The sequence below is a fragment of the Leuciscus leuciscus genome (genome assembly GCF_965113295.1).
Source record: "Leuciscus leuciscus genome assembly, chromosome: 13".
Classification (NCBI taxonomy): Eukaryota; Metazoa; Chordata; class Actinopteri; order Cypriniformes; family Leuciscidae; genus Leuciscus; species Leuciscus leuciscus.
This window is the reverse complement of record NC_138737.1, coordinates 5,591,471-5,610,688: the sequence shown is the minus strand read 5'-3', so window position 1 is coordinate 5,610,688 and position 19,218 is coordinate 5,591,471. Positions and strand designations below refer to the sequence as shown.

Genomic DNA, 19,218 nt, shown 5'->3' with positions numbered 1-19,218 from the left:
CAATTAAGCAAACTTTTTGGGATGTAATTCAATAAAAAAATGTTTTATTGTTTTATTATGTGAGTTTTTCTGTTAAGTTATGTGTTTCCTTCTGTAAAATTCTGCAATGTGATGTGGTCGCTACCAAAACATTACTGTCACTACCGAAAATGTGCAGTCAGAATTAACTGCACAATTACTAAAAATGTGTACCTTGGATATTATACAATTTGCATACATACAAAATCTGTGCAAAAAATTAATAAAAATTGTTAAAGATGTTTCCAACTCTGACTTTGAACCAATTCTGTAGAATGGCCCATATACAAAGATGGTGCAGTCATATTACTATGAATGATAGAAAGTGCAACGCACAATATGACGCAATAAGTTCAGACTTCTAAATAAAAGAGGTCCATACAGTCCAGCCTAAAAAAACAACAGCTTTTTGTAATGATTTGAGCATTTAGAAACCAAATGAATGAGACAGCTGTTGTCAGATTTCATTGGTGATTTCAAATATGAAATTTAAGCTTGATGAACAGCTTTGGACAATTGTACTTGCATGACTGAAATAGCTGCCTGAGAGGCGTTTTAAAGATCGCCACCAACAGAAATGACTTGGCTTAAAGGGACTTTGATCAAAATAGACACAAAGGAGTCCATTTTTAAGTATATCAAGTGTACAGAGTTGTAAACTGAATGTAGAGAGCAGCTCAGAGCATGTGGAGAAAGGGTTCAGTTCATATCTATAATAAGCAGAAGCAAAGCAGAAATGTTCTTGCTGCCTACACAAGAATCAGATGAGATTAAAGAGATCTCATTTGTGGTTTTATTTCCCAATGGTCTCTCTTGAAGGTTTTTTGTTTTGCCAAAGCAGGTCGATTAAGATCAATCGCCGATCATTACGAGCTTTGTTCACAAATGAAGTACAGGCTCTTTATAGCTCAATAATGCACCACAGATGGGCAAAGGGAGCACAAATTGTAATATGACATTCAAAACAGCTTCTCTTGGGGTCTTAACCAGAGTACACTGAACCGTAGAAGGCATATAGAATCCCTCTGACTATGTTGTCTTGTTCCATTAGGGACGAGCTAAAAAAAAAAAGCTTTATTAGTCTGTCACTCGGTCGACTCTCATAAAATCAATTTCCCATTTCACCTTACAAAAGAGAAAAAAAAGCCTCTACATGCACTGAGAACAATATGTCCGATTTTCATTTCGCTTCAAACATAAGAACCATGTAGGAAGGGATTTGAGTCTTGTGGAACCCGAGGATATAGGGAGCAAGATAGCCCTCTCAAAAAAGCTTACACCAGGGGAGCAAATCACACCATTCGTCACAGAGATTCTCTCATTCTCGGGCAGGGTGTTCAATGCCAGGAAGCCATGTGTACTCAGACGAGTCTAATATTGCACTATGAGGGAGCCACCAAGAATGACCCTCTTGGGAGGAAGTTGGAACCGTTTCAGGACGAAAAAAGAATAGTTGTTCGCACTTGTTTCAACCTCCTCCAGCATTTGTTTGCTAAAGGAAAAATGTGCACGGGTTTTGTGCTTTGTTGTGGGAACAATTCTGATCATAAATGCTTGCGGTTGCCAATTATGCCCAATCACAACCTTGTCCCTGCCAAGCTATTCAGTTCTCGCTGTAGTTGTTTCTCCATGCTTTTGTTGTAGCAAACACACAAAAAAAAACTCTGATTACACAAATGTGCTCTCTAATCTTCGTCCAAATTGAGCTTGATCCAACAACAATGCACTCACCAGTTTTTAGACAAGCAAATTGGACACTCTGAGTCACAAGTTCACTCATGCATATGCAAGATTTATTTCCAAGAAATGTTTAGCAACTATTATCTATTATTGGGCTGAGATGATAAGAGGTCATATGATGCACGAGCAATGTGGGGTTTAAATCGAACTGCAAAATTTTAAACATAATAAGCAGTTGCCACAATAATGACAGAATAAAGTTAGTTCAACGATGCAAAGTAAAGTATCACAGGGTTTTAAAGCTCTGCGTGTTTGGATGAGGATCACTAAATATGATTGCTTCTCAAAGTGAATATGATATGCAATGATAGTTTCCCCCACCATGGCAAGCATCACGGGAGGTTGGCACTTCGAGATGCGGATGAAACATTTGTCGCCACAACACATGGAGCTTTGTAATGTCAGCCCAGTGTTATTGCGGTCCAGACGCGAATTCTCCAAACCTTCCCATTAAAATTCAACAAGCGCAGAACGCAAAATTAATGACTGCTGCACCAAACAGCACAAACTACCACTGCAACATCTTTTGAGAATTGAAAGTTTGGTACTGCATAGAATCAGAATCTAGAGCTGTTGAGAATAAAAATTAGCCTAAATGCTTGCTGGATTGAAGACAAAGCCGAACTTATATTCAAAAGCCTGCGGGACACCAAAGAGATAGAGGCTGAATCCATGATCAGTTGGTCTATTTAATCCTCCTCGTCAATTAACGCCAGGTCCTGGCCTGTAGGCATCGAGATCCAGTCAAGCATCCATTTTGATGCAGATTGACAGGTATAATGGGGCAAACCCTAAGGTATGGGAGCACAAAGTAATACAAATAATAGAGTCAATGTGAAAATCAGACAATCAGACTAGACTATCAAACTAAAACTACCACTAAAATCAAAGGGAAATTAAAGGTTGATGTAAACCTAAAATTATTTGTAAAAATCTGAATTTCTGATTTGCTGTCGTTCCAGGAATTCCAGATTGTAGCTCCAGGACCAACAAAGATATTGATCCAGGAACATGTCGAAATCACTGCAAGTTGAAGAAAATACACATATATACCAAAGCTGTGTTTCATTCAGAACATTCCTGAATTTTAATTGGTTATGACTTGAGGTGGCAAACATTATGCAAAATTGCAAATCAAATTGAATGTTAAATTAAATTTATATTCAAGGAATTCATATTACTAATTATGATCATACAATTATATTTTTTAGTTGAATTTATTTAAAGGTTTAATAAGCCTCATGGATGGAGAGAATGATAAACATGGATGGATGGATGGATGGATGGATGGATGGATGGATGGATGGATGGATGGATGGATGGATGGATGGATGGATGGATGGATGGATGGATGGATGGATGGATGGATGGATGGATGGATGGATGGATGGATGGATGGATGGATAGATAGATAGATGCAGATGGGTTCTCACCTCAAACAATCGCAGGACATTGGCCACCATGATGGACACCGAGCTGCCTGACGCCCCTATCACGCCCACCACACGCTCAGGCTTGCGTATGATTGGTTGTTCGCCATTGGAGCAGCGGATGTCAGACGTGTCTTTCTGAATGAGAGCCTGGACAAATGTCAGAGACTGCTCTAGAGCGTAAGTGTCCCTGGAACATGTATCAAGAATCCGGGCCCCTAGTGTGATGTTGGGCAGTAGTTCTGGGTCACTGTTGATCTGGTCCAGTGCATACAGCATGGCCTCCATCCGGTGGATTCCTTTCTCTTTCTTTATTTCTCCACACGGGACCCCTGCGGGACCCCTGGAATGGACTGGGAAAAGGCCTCCCAAGGTGATGTCTCCGGGGATTTTGATGGAATGTGGGTGCGAGTGGTGGTGAACCGATGAACACGGGCTTAGCCACACCCACAGAATCCACAAGAGGAGTGGCCATGTGGTAGATTGACAGCTGCTCCAGCTTAAAACCCGGAACATCCCGACCTGATGGTTCAGTAAGAATGGAGGAGGGTGTGACGTCATAATGAATCAAACACGTTAGTGTTCATCCACTATCTGAGGAACCTGTAGGAGATAAACAAAAATATGAAGAAGAATAGGGGAGCACGTATTAGTGATGCTTTCTTTGACTAAACTAGGGCTAAACGATTGAACGGGGGGGACATTAGAACAATTAGAACAACAAAAAAAACTACATTAGAACTATAAAATTAAAAAACTAATATTTCTGTCTGTCTTCATTTCTTTATTGCAATTTCCATATAAAAATGTCGGCTTTATTTTGATTAATCATGCAGCCATAACTCTAACATATAACTCATGCATACAAGTCCTGCATGCCCTTTTGACTTGACTTTTGACTTTGCAACCAGACCACCAATTCATCCAAATTTTAACACACAAAAAAAGTAAACATCATGATTCAAATTGGCAACCACCTCACATCAGTGTGCTAGAGCAAAACTTGAAACTTTTAACTCTACATTCTTACAATGCACAGTTCCCATTGAAATCAATGGATTCACAACATGCTCTTATGACAATGATTCAACAATAGTGTTTTATGGAAAAAAATAAGAGTAATTTGAATTTCTAGTACTCTCTAACGATTCATGCACAATGTATAACACATCATAAACAAGACCAGATACAATATGCTTTAAAGAACGCAGTTTCATTCTGAAAGCCTCCACTGGGAAAGGCACTGCATTGAAACCCTGTGAATGGAGAGTGATATAGGCTGGCGTGTGGTGAAGCTCCAGGGAATGGATCCCAACTGCTCTGATGTGTACTGATTGTTAGACCAGCTGTGGTAAGAGTGCCTCTCCAAAGGGTTCAAAGTTCAATGGAAGATTGAATTTGCTCAGAAAGCAGCAAGAGAAAAGACAGAATTCAGCTAAGAATGAGAGTGACTGTAGCCAGTAGCTAAATCTTCAATACAAGAAAAGTTAACTTTGAGGTTGAGAGTGTGTAGAAGAATATTGCTCTTCTCTATAGGATGATCATACCGTTACTAATGCAAGAAAGAGTAATCCATCGGGGAAAGATGAACATACCTGTATATGAATGAAAAGACAAGATGAATCACCATGAGAATCAAGATGGTGCTTCTTCAATGATTTTGACTATAAACTAACAAGTTTATTTATAGATGCAACACAGGAGAATTCTGTCACATTTGTCATTTTCCTGAATCAACAAATGTCATCCACAGCATGTCTCTAATGATTCTGTTTCACACTGTAGCATTCTGTGGAAATGACAGTGATTTACTTTACATTTTTTCCATCACTGGAAAGATTTGTCTTTGCTGAGACTAATTTCAAACCAAGCATTTTATGCATCCTAAATAGAAACGATAAAAACAATTTATAAATAATATTTTCTTATTAAATAATAATATTTTACTATAAAACAGTATCTATTACAGCTTGACTTGAATGGAAATGACAATTAAATATTCTATTCACAAGTGATATTTACTTTCATTTTTCTATACATATGGCATTGTTTGATTTTTTTTTTGTTGTATCATTGGTCAAGTCAAATCACTTTTATTTTTATAGCGCTTCATACAATAAAAGGTGTCTGAAAGCAGCTTCAGAGTAATAAACAGGTAACAGGTAACAAAGTAATAGAATTAATGATGCAAACTTCATTAAAAATGAGACAAATTCAAGTTCTGCTGTAAAGAAGCTGTAATAGCGTCGTTATTCAGCTCATTTCAGTTCAATGTTGATTCAGTTCAGCATTATGAAACAAGCTAGCCTGGTTAAAACCAGACCATTCTCAGTAGTAACTGAGTTATGGTCTGGCAAAGCTTCATTAATAACTCATTTCCAAAGGGGCGTCACCAACGGTTGTCGCTCAAATGCCTCTGGGCGCAACTGGATAGACCTAAAACCAATCAGAGCGATCGTCATCGTGTAAAGCCATTTGCTGCGTCCCAATTCGCCTAAGTTACACTACGCCATAAAAGTATGTACTCTTTTTGTGAAGAAAAGGTATTTAGTTTTGAATGTGTAGCAAAAAAGTAGGCAAGCTTTGGGACATACTACTTCGTCATCTTTATCGGACAGATCTGTCGCGTGCATCCTGTCACGTAAACTGCCCTGTCAATCATCTTGTCACGGTTAAAATCCTCTATTAAATCTAATTTCATTTCCTACCGTTTCGGAGAGAAATGTAGTAGCACGTTCATCTGCCAGTGGGTCTTTCATGGAGACTGTCCTCATGTGTTTGCAATTTTAATATAATAATGCATTTAAAAGTTGCTGCGCCTGGCCTGTGCAATTGGATAGACCTAAAACCAATCAGAGCGATCGTCATCGTGTAAAGCCCGCCTCAACGTTTCTGATTGGTGCTGCGATTTCGAGGGATTAGAAATGGGCTTGAATGAGCTCTTTGCCAGACTACTTGCAGAGCAAATCTAAATTTGCCGGAAGTTGTCTGGGTTTTCCCAGGCTAGAAACAAGCTCAATTTTGTTATAAAACAGCTCTACAGAAGACAATAGTGTAATTATTCAGCTTCTACCGATAGTGTCAGAGCAGTCAAATCAATAATATTGCTGAATATTAAGTTCGTAATTTCATAATTTCTTTTTTTTTTAAAGACTTTATTAGGGAAAAGTAAAAATATAAAAGATATTAAAATTTATAATAAAATTATAATAATAATAAATATACCATTGGTGCTCAGACCCTTAAAAGGCGTTTGAGAAGTAGCAAGAAAATTTTGAGGGTAAAAATATTTTTTAGCATCACCTTCCATTCTAATTATTGAATCAGACTGCCAAAGTCAAACTCGTTTTTTGTTTTGTTGTTGTTTTTGCAGCACGCAGTCAACAGTACACAATAACTCCATTCCGAACACAAGCCATGGTTTATGTACGAGAGTGGAAGGATAAATCATTGGGGCTGCATCTGACAGCTTTCAGAACCTCTTAGTAGAGAGGCATTACACTTTGATGAAAATTTTACATTACACTACTCCAGAGCACATCGCTGTAGCGAATGCATCTGCCTTTTGCTGCAGTTGCTTTGCGTTAGCTCAAAACTGCAACATCTACTCAGTGACAGGTGTTCAGCAGGAAACTTCAGATATCGAACGCTGGTGTTTCAGTTCTTTATGAGCCTTGATTGCATTTACAGTAGGAACTGGATATTGCATTTGCTTGGAGTAGCCTAATCAAATCCTAAACCCTTATGCTCTAAACGCCAGCTTCTCGTCCTGCCTGCCAAAGGCTTTTTCTCTTGCCTTCCCTTTAAATTCATTCAGCTAACACGAATCAGATTGAATATCTAGAGCAAAGAAATAATTTGATACTGTACTGTTATCAAAAAAAATTCCCCCTTAGATGAGATGAAAATGTGTGTGTAAAGTGCCAGAGCACCACATTGCTACTTCTGAAATTAAAAGACATACTTAATATTGCAAACTAATTGTTTTGAAAGTGGGTTCATTTCCTTTTGATTCCAGGCTGACACTAAAGTGGCAGAGGCACAACGTCAGGCGGTAATCGAAGGAGACAAGCTTTTCCCTGCGCTCTCTCTGGTAAATATCATTTTCACGGTGATAAAACATCATTTGAAGCTGTTAAACATAATGGGCTGTTTTAATAATCCATGGTGGCATCATCTAATCACAGCAATCACTGTTTGTGAAGGACCTCGCATGGTTGGCGCGCACAGCACAGGGGCCGCATGCTGTAATGTGGCATCAATATAAACGCGAGACCGCTTTGTGCATTCAGACAGGGCGAACGGTTTTCACAGGACGCCTCCCAAAGCTGATCCCATCTAAAGAAAGAGACAAACCTGTAAACAAGCAATAAAGCCACCAATGAAAAAGCAGCATGTTTATGAGGCATTTGAAAAGAGAGAGGAAAACGCTTTCTAAATCATTTGCACATCAGAGACAGCTAATATGACTAGCTGTAGCACTCAATAATAGAAGACTATTATAATAGATTTCTGTCTTTCACTGAGTTTCTTTGCTTTTCCTTCAATATATGCAATTAACTTAAGTATTATATCACTAAGAACTTGAATTAAAGTAGAAACCTAATTATTAGGAATGGCCTTTGCAAAGGAGAAAAGATAAATCATTAATTTCTTAACACAATTTCTTTAATCCCTCAGCCAAAAAAAAAACCACATTTCTGGTATTTTCATGTTCAACCAAAATCCCAATTTCATTTCGTAGTCTGTGAACAGAGGACCAGTTAATGCTTTTTAAAATTCATCAGCTGAAACTATTAATGCCCATTCGGGTGTCTGGGCTGGTGACAAATGGTGAGGTCATTCCCAGCGTGACATACTTACTCAAGATAATGTGATCACTCTTCAGAAATGAAGGGCTGGAATAATGGATAATACAACAAATCATTGGGGGCTTTTTTCCATCGTATTAGACCTAAATCGTGCAGCTGATATCCATTAGGAGCCGTTGGAGAGAAGTTTGAGAGAACTCGTTCTGAAATGATAGACTAGACGAAGTCAAAGTGACCCGCCACAAAAGAAGGTGTCGCATACAGTAACTGTACCTGGATTAAGATGGACCGTTCTGCAATAATGAGGTCAGCAGTTCGGATATAAGCTGAGGGTCTTTGCAATAGACTGTCCATGATAGTTGTAACCGACACTGGGGGTATTTTGAAAACCCATTCATCTTCTTGTTACCTGGATATGAGGGTTCATTCAGGATATAATGGACAAAAGGAACTTTGGCAAATCCTACATTGCGCAGAAAACAAGCTAGAGCCACAGCAAAATGTGGTCCAGTCTCAAATGCCGCCCAACATGAGCATACTTTGGTGATGTAATGATGCATAAAGGACAGGTAATAGTCCGCATCAGGCAAAAGGGCGAATCGAGGGTGCAAAAAGATCCCTTCAGAATCATAAAATGACAAATGAGATGGTCTTGTTGGATTCACTGACACGTACAACATTTGACCATCACAAGAAATGCACATCAAGTGTCTGATTTGGGACAAGGCCTATGTCATGCAACCAGTGCTACACATACACAGCTTTTTGGATACGGAAAAATGTTCTGTTGAATTTCAGAATTTGTGAACAACTAAAACCATGATAAACTTGTAATGTCATATCTGGGCATTTCTGATTGCTGCTAGGAAAACTTAAATATTACAACCAAGGTTAGGTTGGTTAGCCCCTGCTGGTAGACGCTAATACTACAGCGTTGGAGACAAAGGGCCCTATTTTAACGATCTGAAATGCAAGTATCAAGCGCGAAACGCAAGTAACTTTGTGGGCGGGTCTTGGGCGCTGTTGCTATTATACCGGCGGGATAAATGACTGTTGTGCCCGACGCAAATCTAAAATGGTTTGGTCTGAAGTGGCTTCATTACTCAAAGGTGTGGTTTGGGCGTAACGTGAAATAAACCAATCAGAGCGACATCTCACATTCCCTTTAAGAGCAGGCGCGCTTGTTCCATGGCGGATTGCTATTATAACGGCAGATTTGCCAGGCGCGCGCCAGGAGCGGTTCACAGCCGATGAGAGCGACGTTCTCGTAAAACACAGAGAAGTGACATTGTATGGGGATGGGAGAAACACACCCAAATTAGCTTCGGTTAAACAGGCATATGATAATTTGGGTAAATGTGAAAGCTAGATTTATGCCTATTTTTTTCACATCTTCATGGACACAACAATGATTTCCCTCGTGTGTTAATATTTTTCCTTGTAATAATGTATGGTTTTCTAAAAATGAGAACTGCTGCGTCTGTGTGTAGGCTACGTTAGATGAGATAAGCAAAGTGTATGCGCGTTGTGCACACGCTACATTGATTATGGCCAAGCGCCCTTAAAATAGCATATGAATAACATGCGCAACGCGCCACTGACTTTAGACTATGTTTTTCCTGGTCAGTGGCGGAATTGTTTTCTAAACATGCAAAATAGCACCAGGGAACGTTTGCGCCGGAACACGCCTCATCTTTGCGCTAAACCGCCCCCGGGAGCGCAAGTTCATTCCCTAATTTACCGACGTGCGTCTGTGGAAGGAAAAGTCCGCTGTGCACGGGTGCAAAATAGGAATGATACATGCGTCGGTGTACAAAGTCAATTGCGCTGGGTGCAAGATAGGGCCCAAAAACATCTTCCTTCACTGACGAATTCAAAAGTAGCTGTATCAAGGAGTTTTATTTATGTACTAAGTAGTTTTTCTGTTTGTCTCAGAGCTGCCTTGCTTTATTACAGAAGACTGCCAGTCATGTGTGTAATGATTGCATTCAGCTTAAATGGCATTTGTTTTATAATATTAGGTTGACTAAAATGGGAAGAAAAAACTAAATAAATGTCAAGGTTTCAATAAGATTTTTTTCTTCAAGACCTATTAAACTGTCAACTGCAGTCAAGTAGGAAAAGTAACACAAAACAGTAAACTAGAATCAAATCTATGCATATATCAAATCGAAATATGATCAAAAATCGATTTGAATCGAATTGAGAGGTACCAAAAGATTCCCAACCCCATCTGTTTGTACTCCTTGCTTTGAATATTGTGTTAAAAACTTGAAATAAAATATATACAAAACCGTAAAAATTATTTTCCCCATCTTCCTGACATCATGGCAGTCGTCAAAAGCCACTACTGAAGATTTTCAGTCCTTCAAAAGCCACTACTTAATGGGATAGTTCACTTTGAAATTAAATTTTGGTATGTTTTAGCTTACCTCAAGGGCATCCAAGATGTAGGTGTCTTTTTTTCTGCAGTAGTTTCAATTTTGTTGTTTCAAAGTTGCAGTTCATTGGAAAGAAACCGTAGCCAAGGCGACATATAGTGTATATATCTATGCACCAGTCTGCGCACACGTCACACAGCAGGATGCGCGCGCGCCCTCAGATCACTTGGACGTGGCTGTGTTCAAGAGGTAAAAACGATATAAATACTGTTCGTTTTCTCACACAAACCGCTCGTTTCGTGTCTTAGGCCATCAATGTGTACTTACGATGGGGAATTGTTTAATTTGGACGATGGGGAATTGTTTTAATTTGGACTCTGTGCATGCTCTTTGAGGTGGTGACCATCGACCTGCATTATATGACTGACAGACTAGAACGGTTTGACCTAAAAATATCAAAATTGAAACTACTGCGGAAAAAAAGACACCTACATCTTGGATGCCCTTGAGATAAGCTAAAACATACCAAAATTTAATTTCAAAGTGAACTATCCCTTTAAGATTTTCAGTCCTTCAAAAGCCACCACTGAAGATTTTCAGTCCATCAGTCCTGTGTTGCCATCAGCCAATCAGAGTTATCATTACATAATTTTCTTGCTTCTCAACAATATTTGCGTCTCACTATTTATGGCTTTTATGGCTCAGGTGGTTGGCAAAAAAAAATAAAAATCCTGCATATGGAACTTAGTGCCCATGAGTACAAAAGAAAATCACTTCTGTCGTGAAGGATTTCACATGAACTCTTGCTGATTTTTCTTGGGCCATCTCACAGATCACACGCGTTAACAAACAAAGATCACACACTGTGAATTCTTGACATTATGCGAGAGGGCACAGGGAGCAGCTACAACACTTTTTGCAAACATCCCAGACGACACATGACATTGTGTTCACACAAACGGAAGACTTTTAAACGCTGACCTCTCATGCACATACGCATGACACAGCCGACAGGGGGTTCACTGTTGCAATGATAATTCAAAGAGACTCAACAGACCTCTAGCATGGATAAAGAAACTAGGAATCCATCCTACAGGACATGGAAATCAGATAAAAGGAGCTTGAGACAACTGCACAAAAGAGCACAAAAGTCATCTATATTGCTATGGTTGTCAAAGCCTCACAAGAGCACCTTAACTCTTTTGTGTAATCATGATGGACACGTCAAGGCCTATATGAATATCTACATTATGAAATAATGCATCCAATACTGTTAATGCAGACCTATGTCCTTTCCAATGCTTATACACATCATGTGCTCACTACTCTAAATTTGCATAATAGAGGCACATCAAAGTAAACAAAATCCATACAGGATTAAAGATGCATTGATAAAATGATCAGAATGGCTTTTCCCAACAGAGAAAAAAAATTAAATCTCAGCCCATTTCTTTCCATTATGTTTGCCCAAAATCTTGAGATTGCTCTGTTGACTAAATGCAAACATTGTGGAATATCTGCAATTTCCGCAGCATTTGAATGCCATTATCGTTTACAGTCACTATTGAATTTGAGAAAGGCGTATCACATTCTAACATAAAATACCTATAAAACATGATGCCAGAAGTTTCAGAACAGTTGAATAAAGGGTAACACTTTATAATAATGTCCATCAATCACATTAACAAACATTATTTCATTATATAATGCTCAACATCTTTAATGTTGAATTAAAAATGTAATAAAAATTTGATTCATATATTTTATGAATTAATCTGTTAAGTAAGGCTTATTTACCTTTACAAAAAAGTACCATGACACAGTGATGTTATTAGATCATGGTAAATAATACAAATGATACTGAATGCATGATTACTTACCATATGCATTTACCATATACAAGGCACAGTATGTACATTGTATTCCAAGGTACTTCAAGGAATACCATAATATAACCATAATAATAGTTTCCTAAAAGATGTTATTATGGTTCTTTGTCCCAAAAACTGTACATTTCCATGGTACAAATGCATAATATCCTAAGCATATTCAGTTACACTTTATTTTCAGGTGTCATTGTTACATTGTAAATATATATGTAGGCTATGTACTGACTAATATTAATTAACAACATGTAGGCTACTTACTATAGGTTAGGGTAGGATTAGGGTTTGGTTTTGGGTTAGTTGCATGTAGCCTAATTATGCATAATTTACTGTTATTACTATGGTAAGTACATGTAGCCTAACATAATGTAACAAGAACATGTTAAATAAAGTGTTACCGCATATTCAAATATCATGGAATTTACATTGTACTTCAAGGCACTTCAAGGAATGCTATAATATCATCATAGCATTGTCCAAAAGCATAATACCATGGTAGCTTGACGTGGTACTGTATGATTGATATTTAATTAATTTACTAGGCTACTCCATTTACATCGTTTCTTGGGGTATAGCTACCGTGTTGCATTAAAGAAAAAGAAAAGGAAAAAGGTAATAAAAACATGATAATACCATGGTACTTTTTGTTCGTTCATTGTATTATGTTTTCATGACTTAAAAAAAAAACTGACTGAAAACCGAATAAACTTTGTGGGCGCGCGCGACATGTGTTAAAGCTTTACAACACGACAAAAACTTAGATTTACAACATAAACATCATTGTCCGATTATTTTACCTGTTCATCCTGATGTTGAACTTTCTCCAAGTCTGTCGAGACATCCACGACTTCTCCTCAAACCCTCGAATACATTACGACTCACTCAAACCACCTGCAGATTTGGGCATTTGTTTAGTTCTCCTATGACCTATTGAGATCACCTATGACCTGTTTAAAGAAAGCCGGAGCTCTTTTCCATTGTTTCATTCATTCAGTGTTGCGTTCCTCAGTTCTGTCCGCGCGTTCTCGCCTCGCTCTGCGTTTTCACCATGAAATGATATTCATATCGAACATGCAGTATTTCTCAACACTGTGCCGCTTCTAATCTCTATCAAATCTCCTAAAAGCTCGATTCCCCTCCCTACCTCTCGCTCTGTCGCTCTCGAAATGTGTGTGTCTCTCCCTCTCTCTCTCTTTTCACTCCACGTATGCTGTCATGCTGGTCTCTCTACCCCTCATGTTCAGTTTGGGGAGTGTTGCTGTTTATTTTCATCTCTTTTATTGTAATTTTCAGCAATATATTTTGCTAGGGACCTCAAGCACAACTCGTTATTAGAATGGAGTTACATTTCTGCAAAATGCATGAGTAGGCTATGGTGCATGGGAAAAAAGCTTCAATATTTGTTTACTGGGTTTTGATTAGCTCAGACAGGTCTATTGAAATCAGATTATTTAGATGGTAAAAAGTCTAGTTTAAAACATGTGCTAAGGTATTAGAAATGTACTTTTACATTTCTGCATATATCTTTCTTAAATAATAATGTAACCAAGCAAAACGTACTTAAAAATAAACATGTACATACAGCTTAATTATTTATAAAAAATAAATAAAAAAAAACAACAACAACAACAACAACAGAAAAACGTTTTTAAGTCATGAATATTATTACGTTTTTTTTTTTAGGGTTACTCCATTTGACCCAAACAAAATATGCCTTTTCAGAAAAAGGTGAAAAAAATGTTTCGCTCCTTTGTGTCCTCTCTCTGTTCTATGGTTTTCTTGTCAATTTACAACAAAACTGTAACGGTCACCAGCTGGAGTGCCCTTGAGAGCCACCAGAGGGCACTCCACATAAGACTATTATCACTCACAAACTACATTTCCCATAACTCACTGCTCGGACTCATCATCACTTATCACTGATCACATTCACCTGTACCTCATTCACTGATTGCATTCACCTGTGTCACATCATCCTGTTAGTCTCAGTCTATTTATACCATGTTTATTCAGTCACTCACCGCAAAGTCTTGTTAAGTGTTACACTGCATTTCTGAGCGTTTCCCTGGTTTTCTTGTTTCTTGGTTTTTGATATCTTGCCCTGTTCCCTGGATTACTCTCTTGCCTCTGGTCCCTGCCTGCCTGCCTGCCTGCCTGCCTGCCTGCCTGCCTGCCTGCCTGCCTGCCTGCCTGCCTGCCTGCCTGTTTGTTTGTTTTGTTTCTTTCTTTGTTTTGACTGCCTGCCTGTGTATGACCCTAGCCTGTACATTGGATTACGCCTCTGGATTTCCCCAGCCAATAAAGCTGCATTTGGATCTAACCTTCATGTCTTGGAGCAGTTCGTGACAAAAACGGCTTGGTTATGCCATACATTTAAATGCATTTTAATAGATTTATAGATGCAGAAAAGAAAAGAAAAAAATTCATTGTCATTGTCATTGATCCATAGATCCAGTCACATCGCTGTGACTGCAAGCATAAAAACATTAAATGGTAAAGTCAATCTCCACAGAACTTAACAGAGCATGTTATGTGCAGTACATTTGTAATATTTATTCATTGCAAGAAACAGATTTTTAAAAAATCGACATTTGGTTCAAATCTTTGTGATTTATAAATCAGATAAGATCCTGCTGTATAAAACATTATTAATATTTATTAATTTATTCAATAAGCATCTGCTAGAATATCTGCTATTACACATTATGCATATAATATTTGGCACACGTGCATTTACATATGTGCCAGTCAGTAGAGAATGAGTCTTATTGAGATTTTTCTTTGCCACTTTCACCTTTGACTTGTTCACTGGGGGCATTGAGGTTCTGTAAGGCTGCTTTGGAAAAAAATTAATTATTGTGAAAAGGATTATATAAATAAAACTGAATGTCAAATTATGCAAAAAAAAAAAAAAAATATATAAAAAAAATTAGTATTCCCTTTGGATTTTCTTTTTGTGATTCAGTACCTTTAACAACACCGTCTGTTCACCTCAGCCTAACCGGTGTGACATCCTGTCAAAAGCAGACAAATCTCTCACCTATAGTGGCTCCAGGTTGAGCAAATGCACAAAACTGAATAAAAAGCATCTGTTTTCTGTGTAAACACTGAATTGATGACTTTAAAACAACTGCACTGCATCATCAGCCAGAAAGCCTGACTTTGTCATCCAAAAGCTAAAATGAGGTCTAAATGCTGATTAGCAGGAATGGTTGGGAAATCTGATACAAACCAGAAGCCAGGCTTAACTCTAGAACACATTTCGCTCCATGGAATATTTGCAGGTCAAAACTGACATGGGATATAATTTGATGCATATTGTCTGTAAAAAGTTCGTCAGTAAAATAAATAGGCCTATTTAAGATAATTTAGAGATTTTGGATGTACTTAGTTTGGGGACAAATTTGTTGCTAAATTCTGTAAGGGACATTTAGAGATGCCCTTATTTGGAAAACATGATTAATAATTAAAGAATACTCTTTTAGACTTTAAAAATGCACAAGGTTCTCTTTTCGAATATAATTGCGGTTATGTTAAGTCAATGACATGCCTTCATTTAGTTTATGTAACCTAGGGCTGTTCCAGGGAGGTTGTCACTGATCAGTTCACTGTAAATCCATTTAGAAAAAAACATCTGCTAAATGGCATCTTGCCATTTTTTTCCTACCAAATTACATTTGAACATGGACATTGTAGTTTACATGTCTGTCATGACATTTAGAGACAACAGATGGGGAATTAACTTAAAAACATATTTTTTTTATTACATAGAGTATAGAGAAAAAAAAGGGTATTACAGTTTTTCTGAATAAAACACTAAACCCCATTCTCTGAACCAAATTCTCAATAGCCTAAACAAATTTGTCGAATAAATCACAAAACTCATGCACTCTTTTTGAACTCTTCTAAACACGTTCTCACTCACTAAAACACATATCGCACTGTGATGCACTTGTGTTGCAAAAGGCTAAAAACAGGCAGGCAAACATTAAACACAACTATAGCACAGTTGTCACTGTTTACACACAACCACACAAAATTGTTCACACTTATTTCTAATGTGATCAAACGCATCATGCACAGGTGGCACAGGTGCACTGAATGTTAGGACCAACAAAAGATGGAAACAATCTGAAAAGAGAGTATGTGTAAGAGGTGGTGGACGAGACGAGGAGGAAGAGGATGAGGACGAGAGAGAGCAAGATGTGGACAGTGTGGTCAAGGCTGGATCCGACACACAAGGGTTTTTCCCTTTGCCTGGCAAGAGGCGACATTGCCTGTGATGTGGACGAAGTCCTCAGGCTGGATCCAGAACAAAGACGTGATGCTGAGGCAGAATGAATCTCTCACTGACTTTGATTTTGCAGTCGCACAACTCTTTTGAGTGGACTGTAACACTTTCATTTTTTAACCTTTTGGGCTTTTGCAGTTGGACTACTGTATTTTTACAGTATGCAATGCTGAATGTACAGACATTCCGTAATATTCAGTACAATACTATACTTGCAGTGCATAGAGTATACAATTTATTCACCTTACTACTGTAAGTTGTGATTACTATACTTTTTTACGTACTTACAAAATTTGTTTACTGTTTCAATATACTTTTTTTTTTGTAACTGCATGCTTTGGATGCTGTGTCTAATGAGAGATCTGTAGTGTTCATAATATTGACTCGCTGTGTGTATGATCTGAAAGCATTATTTGATTTTGAGCACAGATAAAAAATAGTTTTGAGGCAATTTGATTTTGCCCAAACAGTCAGATGTTCTCTGAATTTAAAGATTTGGTTTTGTGTTTAAGGTTTTGAGAAAGTGGGTGATTGTTTCGAGAAATGTGTTTTAGCAATTCAGAAAAACTGTAATACCAAGTGTCTGGGGTGATGCTGTTACGAATACTGCTCGGAGATGTGACTGTGAGATGCAAACACAAGCTTTATCAAGTGTAATCCATAAAACAGGCATAAGGTAAACACCACAGAGCAAACCATCCAGATAATAACAAAAGTCCAAGGTACAGGCAAACAGGGAAATCCAGGGAGACAGAAGAACAAGACCATGACACGGACACCAGAAGTAGAGCTCAGAAATGCAGTCTAACACCAACAAGATTTCGCAAAGTGTGAGTGGAAACACAGAGCTTATAAAGGCCAACATTTACCAGCCAATGACACACAGGTAGAAGTGATCAAACAATAATGAGTCCAGGAAATGGGTTAAGGGAATTGCTGATGGGAAAGCAAAGGAGATCATGGGCACTTCAGCTGGTGGATGTAACAAACGCATTACAAGTAACATGAGTAATCAGATTACTTTTTTTCAAGTAACTAAAGTAACGCATTCATTTTAAATTTACACTAACATATCTGAGATACTTTTTCAAATAAGTAATGCAAGTTACTTTGTTTTCACATTTATTGACTTTGCATTTTCTTCAGCCTGAGGCTTATCCATTTCACTTTAGGTGTGTAAGAGCCTTTACATTTGCTAGAAAATTTAACTTTTGTTTTTTGGTTATTAAAAACAAACAAGCAAGCCCAGCCAAGGTGAGAAAAAGTTACGGAAAAGTAACGTAATGCATAACTTTCTATTCAAAAATATCTAAGTATCGCAATTAGTTACTTGTTTAGGCAAGGCATGGCAAGGCAAGGCAAGTTTATTTATATAGCACATTTCATACACAATGGCAATTCAAAGTGCTTTACATAGAAGAAATTAAAATAATTAAAAAAAATAAGAATAATTAAAACAGTTTAGAAAAATAAAATAAAATACAGTACAGTACAAACAGTCGGGACGAACAGCGGCACAGTGCTCATTCAGTAAATGCATAGCTTAACAGAAGTGTTTTGAGTCTGGATTTGAATGTGACCACTGTAGGAGCACATCTGATCTCTTCTGGAAGCTGGTTCCAGCATAATAGCTAAAAGCGGACTCGCCATGTTTAGAGTGAACCCTTGGTATTTCTAGCTAATATGATCCTAATGATCTGAGTGATCTGTTGGGTTTATATTCAGTGAGCATATCTGCAATGTATTGAGGTCCTAGGCCATTGAATGATTTATATACCAGTAATAATACTTTAAAATCAATCCTAAATCTAACTGGGAGCCAGTGTAAAGACCTGAGGACTGGTGTGATATGTTCATATTTTCTGGTTCTGCTCAGAATCCTGGCGGCAGTATAAAGTATGAGCTGCAACTGTCTTATGGTCTTTTTGGGAAGTAATGGAATATTGTGACGCATCACTTTTAAAAGTAACTTTCCCAAACACTGGTTAATTCAAATTTTCCCTTTTAATATAAAATAGCAAACCACATTTTAAAACAATATGACCAAAGACACCTTAATGATGGAAATAACAGTTACTTCATGGGAAAAATATAGCAAAAAAAGCAGATGCATTTTAAGGTTAAAGTAGAGATCAGCATTCTTCTGTGAGTCCATGCATAAGTAATTCAAGTGTTGTATTTTTAGTGCAATAAGGAAAATGTGCAGGGTCTGAAGACATTAAAGTTGCATAAACTCAAGGGGGATGTTCCAAGACCTGGAACCACCCGCTTAACACGGAAGCAGCGGATCATGGTTTTCCATGGATAAAAATCTGTTGGAGAAATATAGCACAAAAACGCGTTTCAAGCAAAACATTTCACCAAATAATAATAATGAAACAACTGATATAAGATTTAAAATAAAGTGTTTGATAAAGTGATGAACGATGTGGTTCCTCTGTTAGAAAAAGTGTGTGAACTTGAGGAGAACTGACTTCATACATCCACCAAGTTAATACAAAAGAAAAAGAAAGTCAGTTCTTCTGAGAAAAGCTCTAGCAGCATTTATTTGCAGATGCCACTTCAATTTTTAAGTGTGGCTTAAGTAGTTTTTGGGGCTGCTGTACATCTGATCTACTGAATGAGCACATTAAATGCGTTTTAAGACACATGTCCTGACTC

At 37.8% G+C, this 19,218-nt stretch overlaps 1 protein-coding gene across 1 annotated transcript in view; it reads right to left on the bottom strand.

Moving 5' to 3' along the window:
* grm6a (glutamate receptor, metabotropic 6a) overlaps nt 1-13,397 on the bottom strand; it is a 64,098-nt gene extending 50,701 nt beyond the window's left edge. The window contains exons 1-2 of the mRNA XM_082189142.1: nt 13,064-13,397; nt 3,192-3,791 (exon numbers count right to left, since the gene is read on the bottom strand). Coding sequence (XP_082045268.1) covers nt 3,192-3,749 — 558 coding nt within the window. The 5' untranslated portion in view covers nt 3,750-3,791; nt 13,064-13,397. The remainder of the gene's footprint in view (nt 1-3,191; nt 3,792-13,063) is intronic.
* Between the last annotated feature and the right edge of the window lie 5,821 nt (nt 13,398-19,218).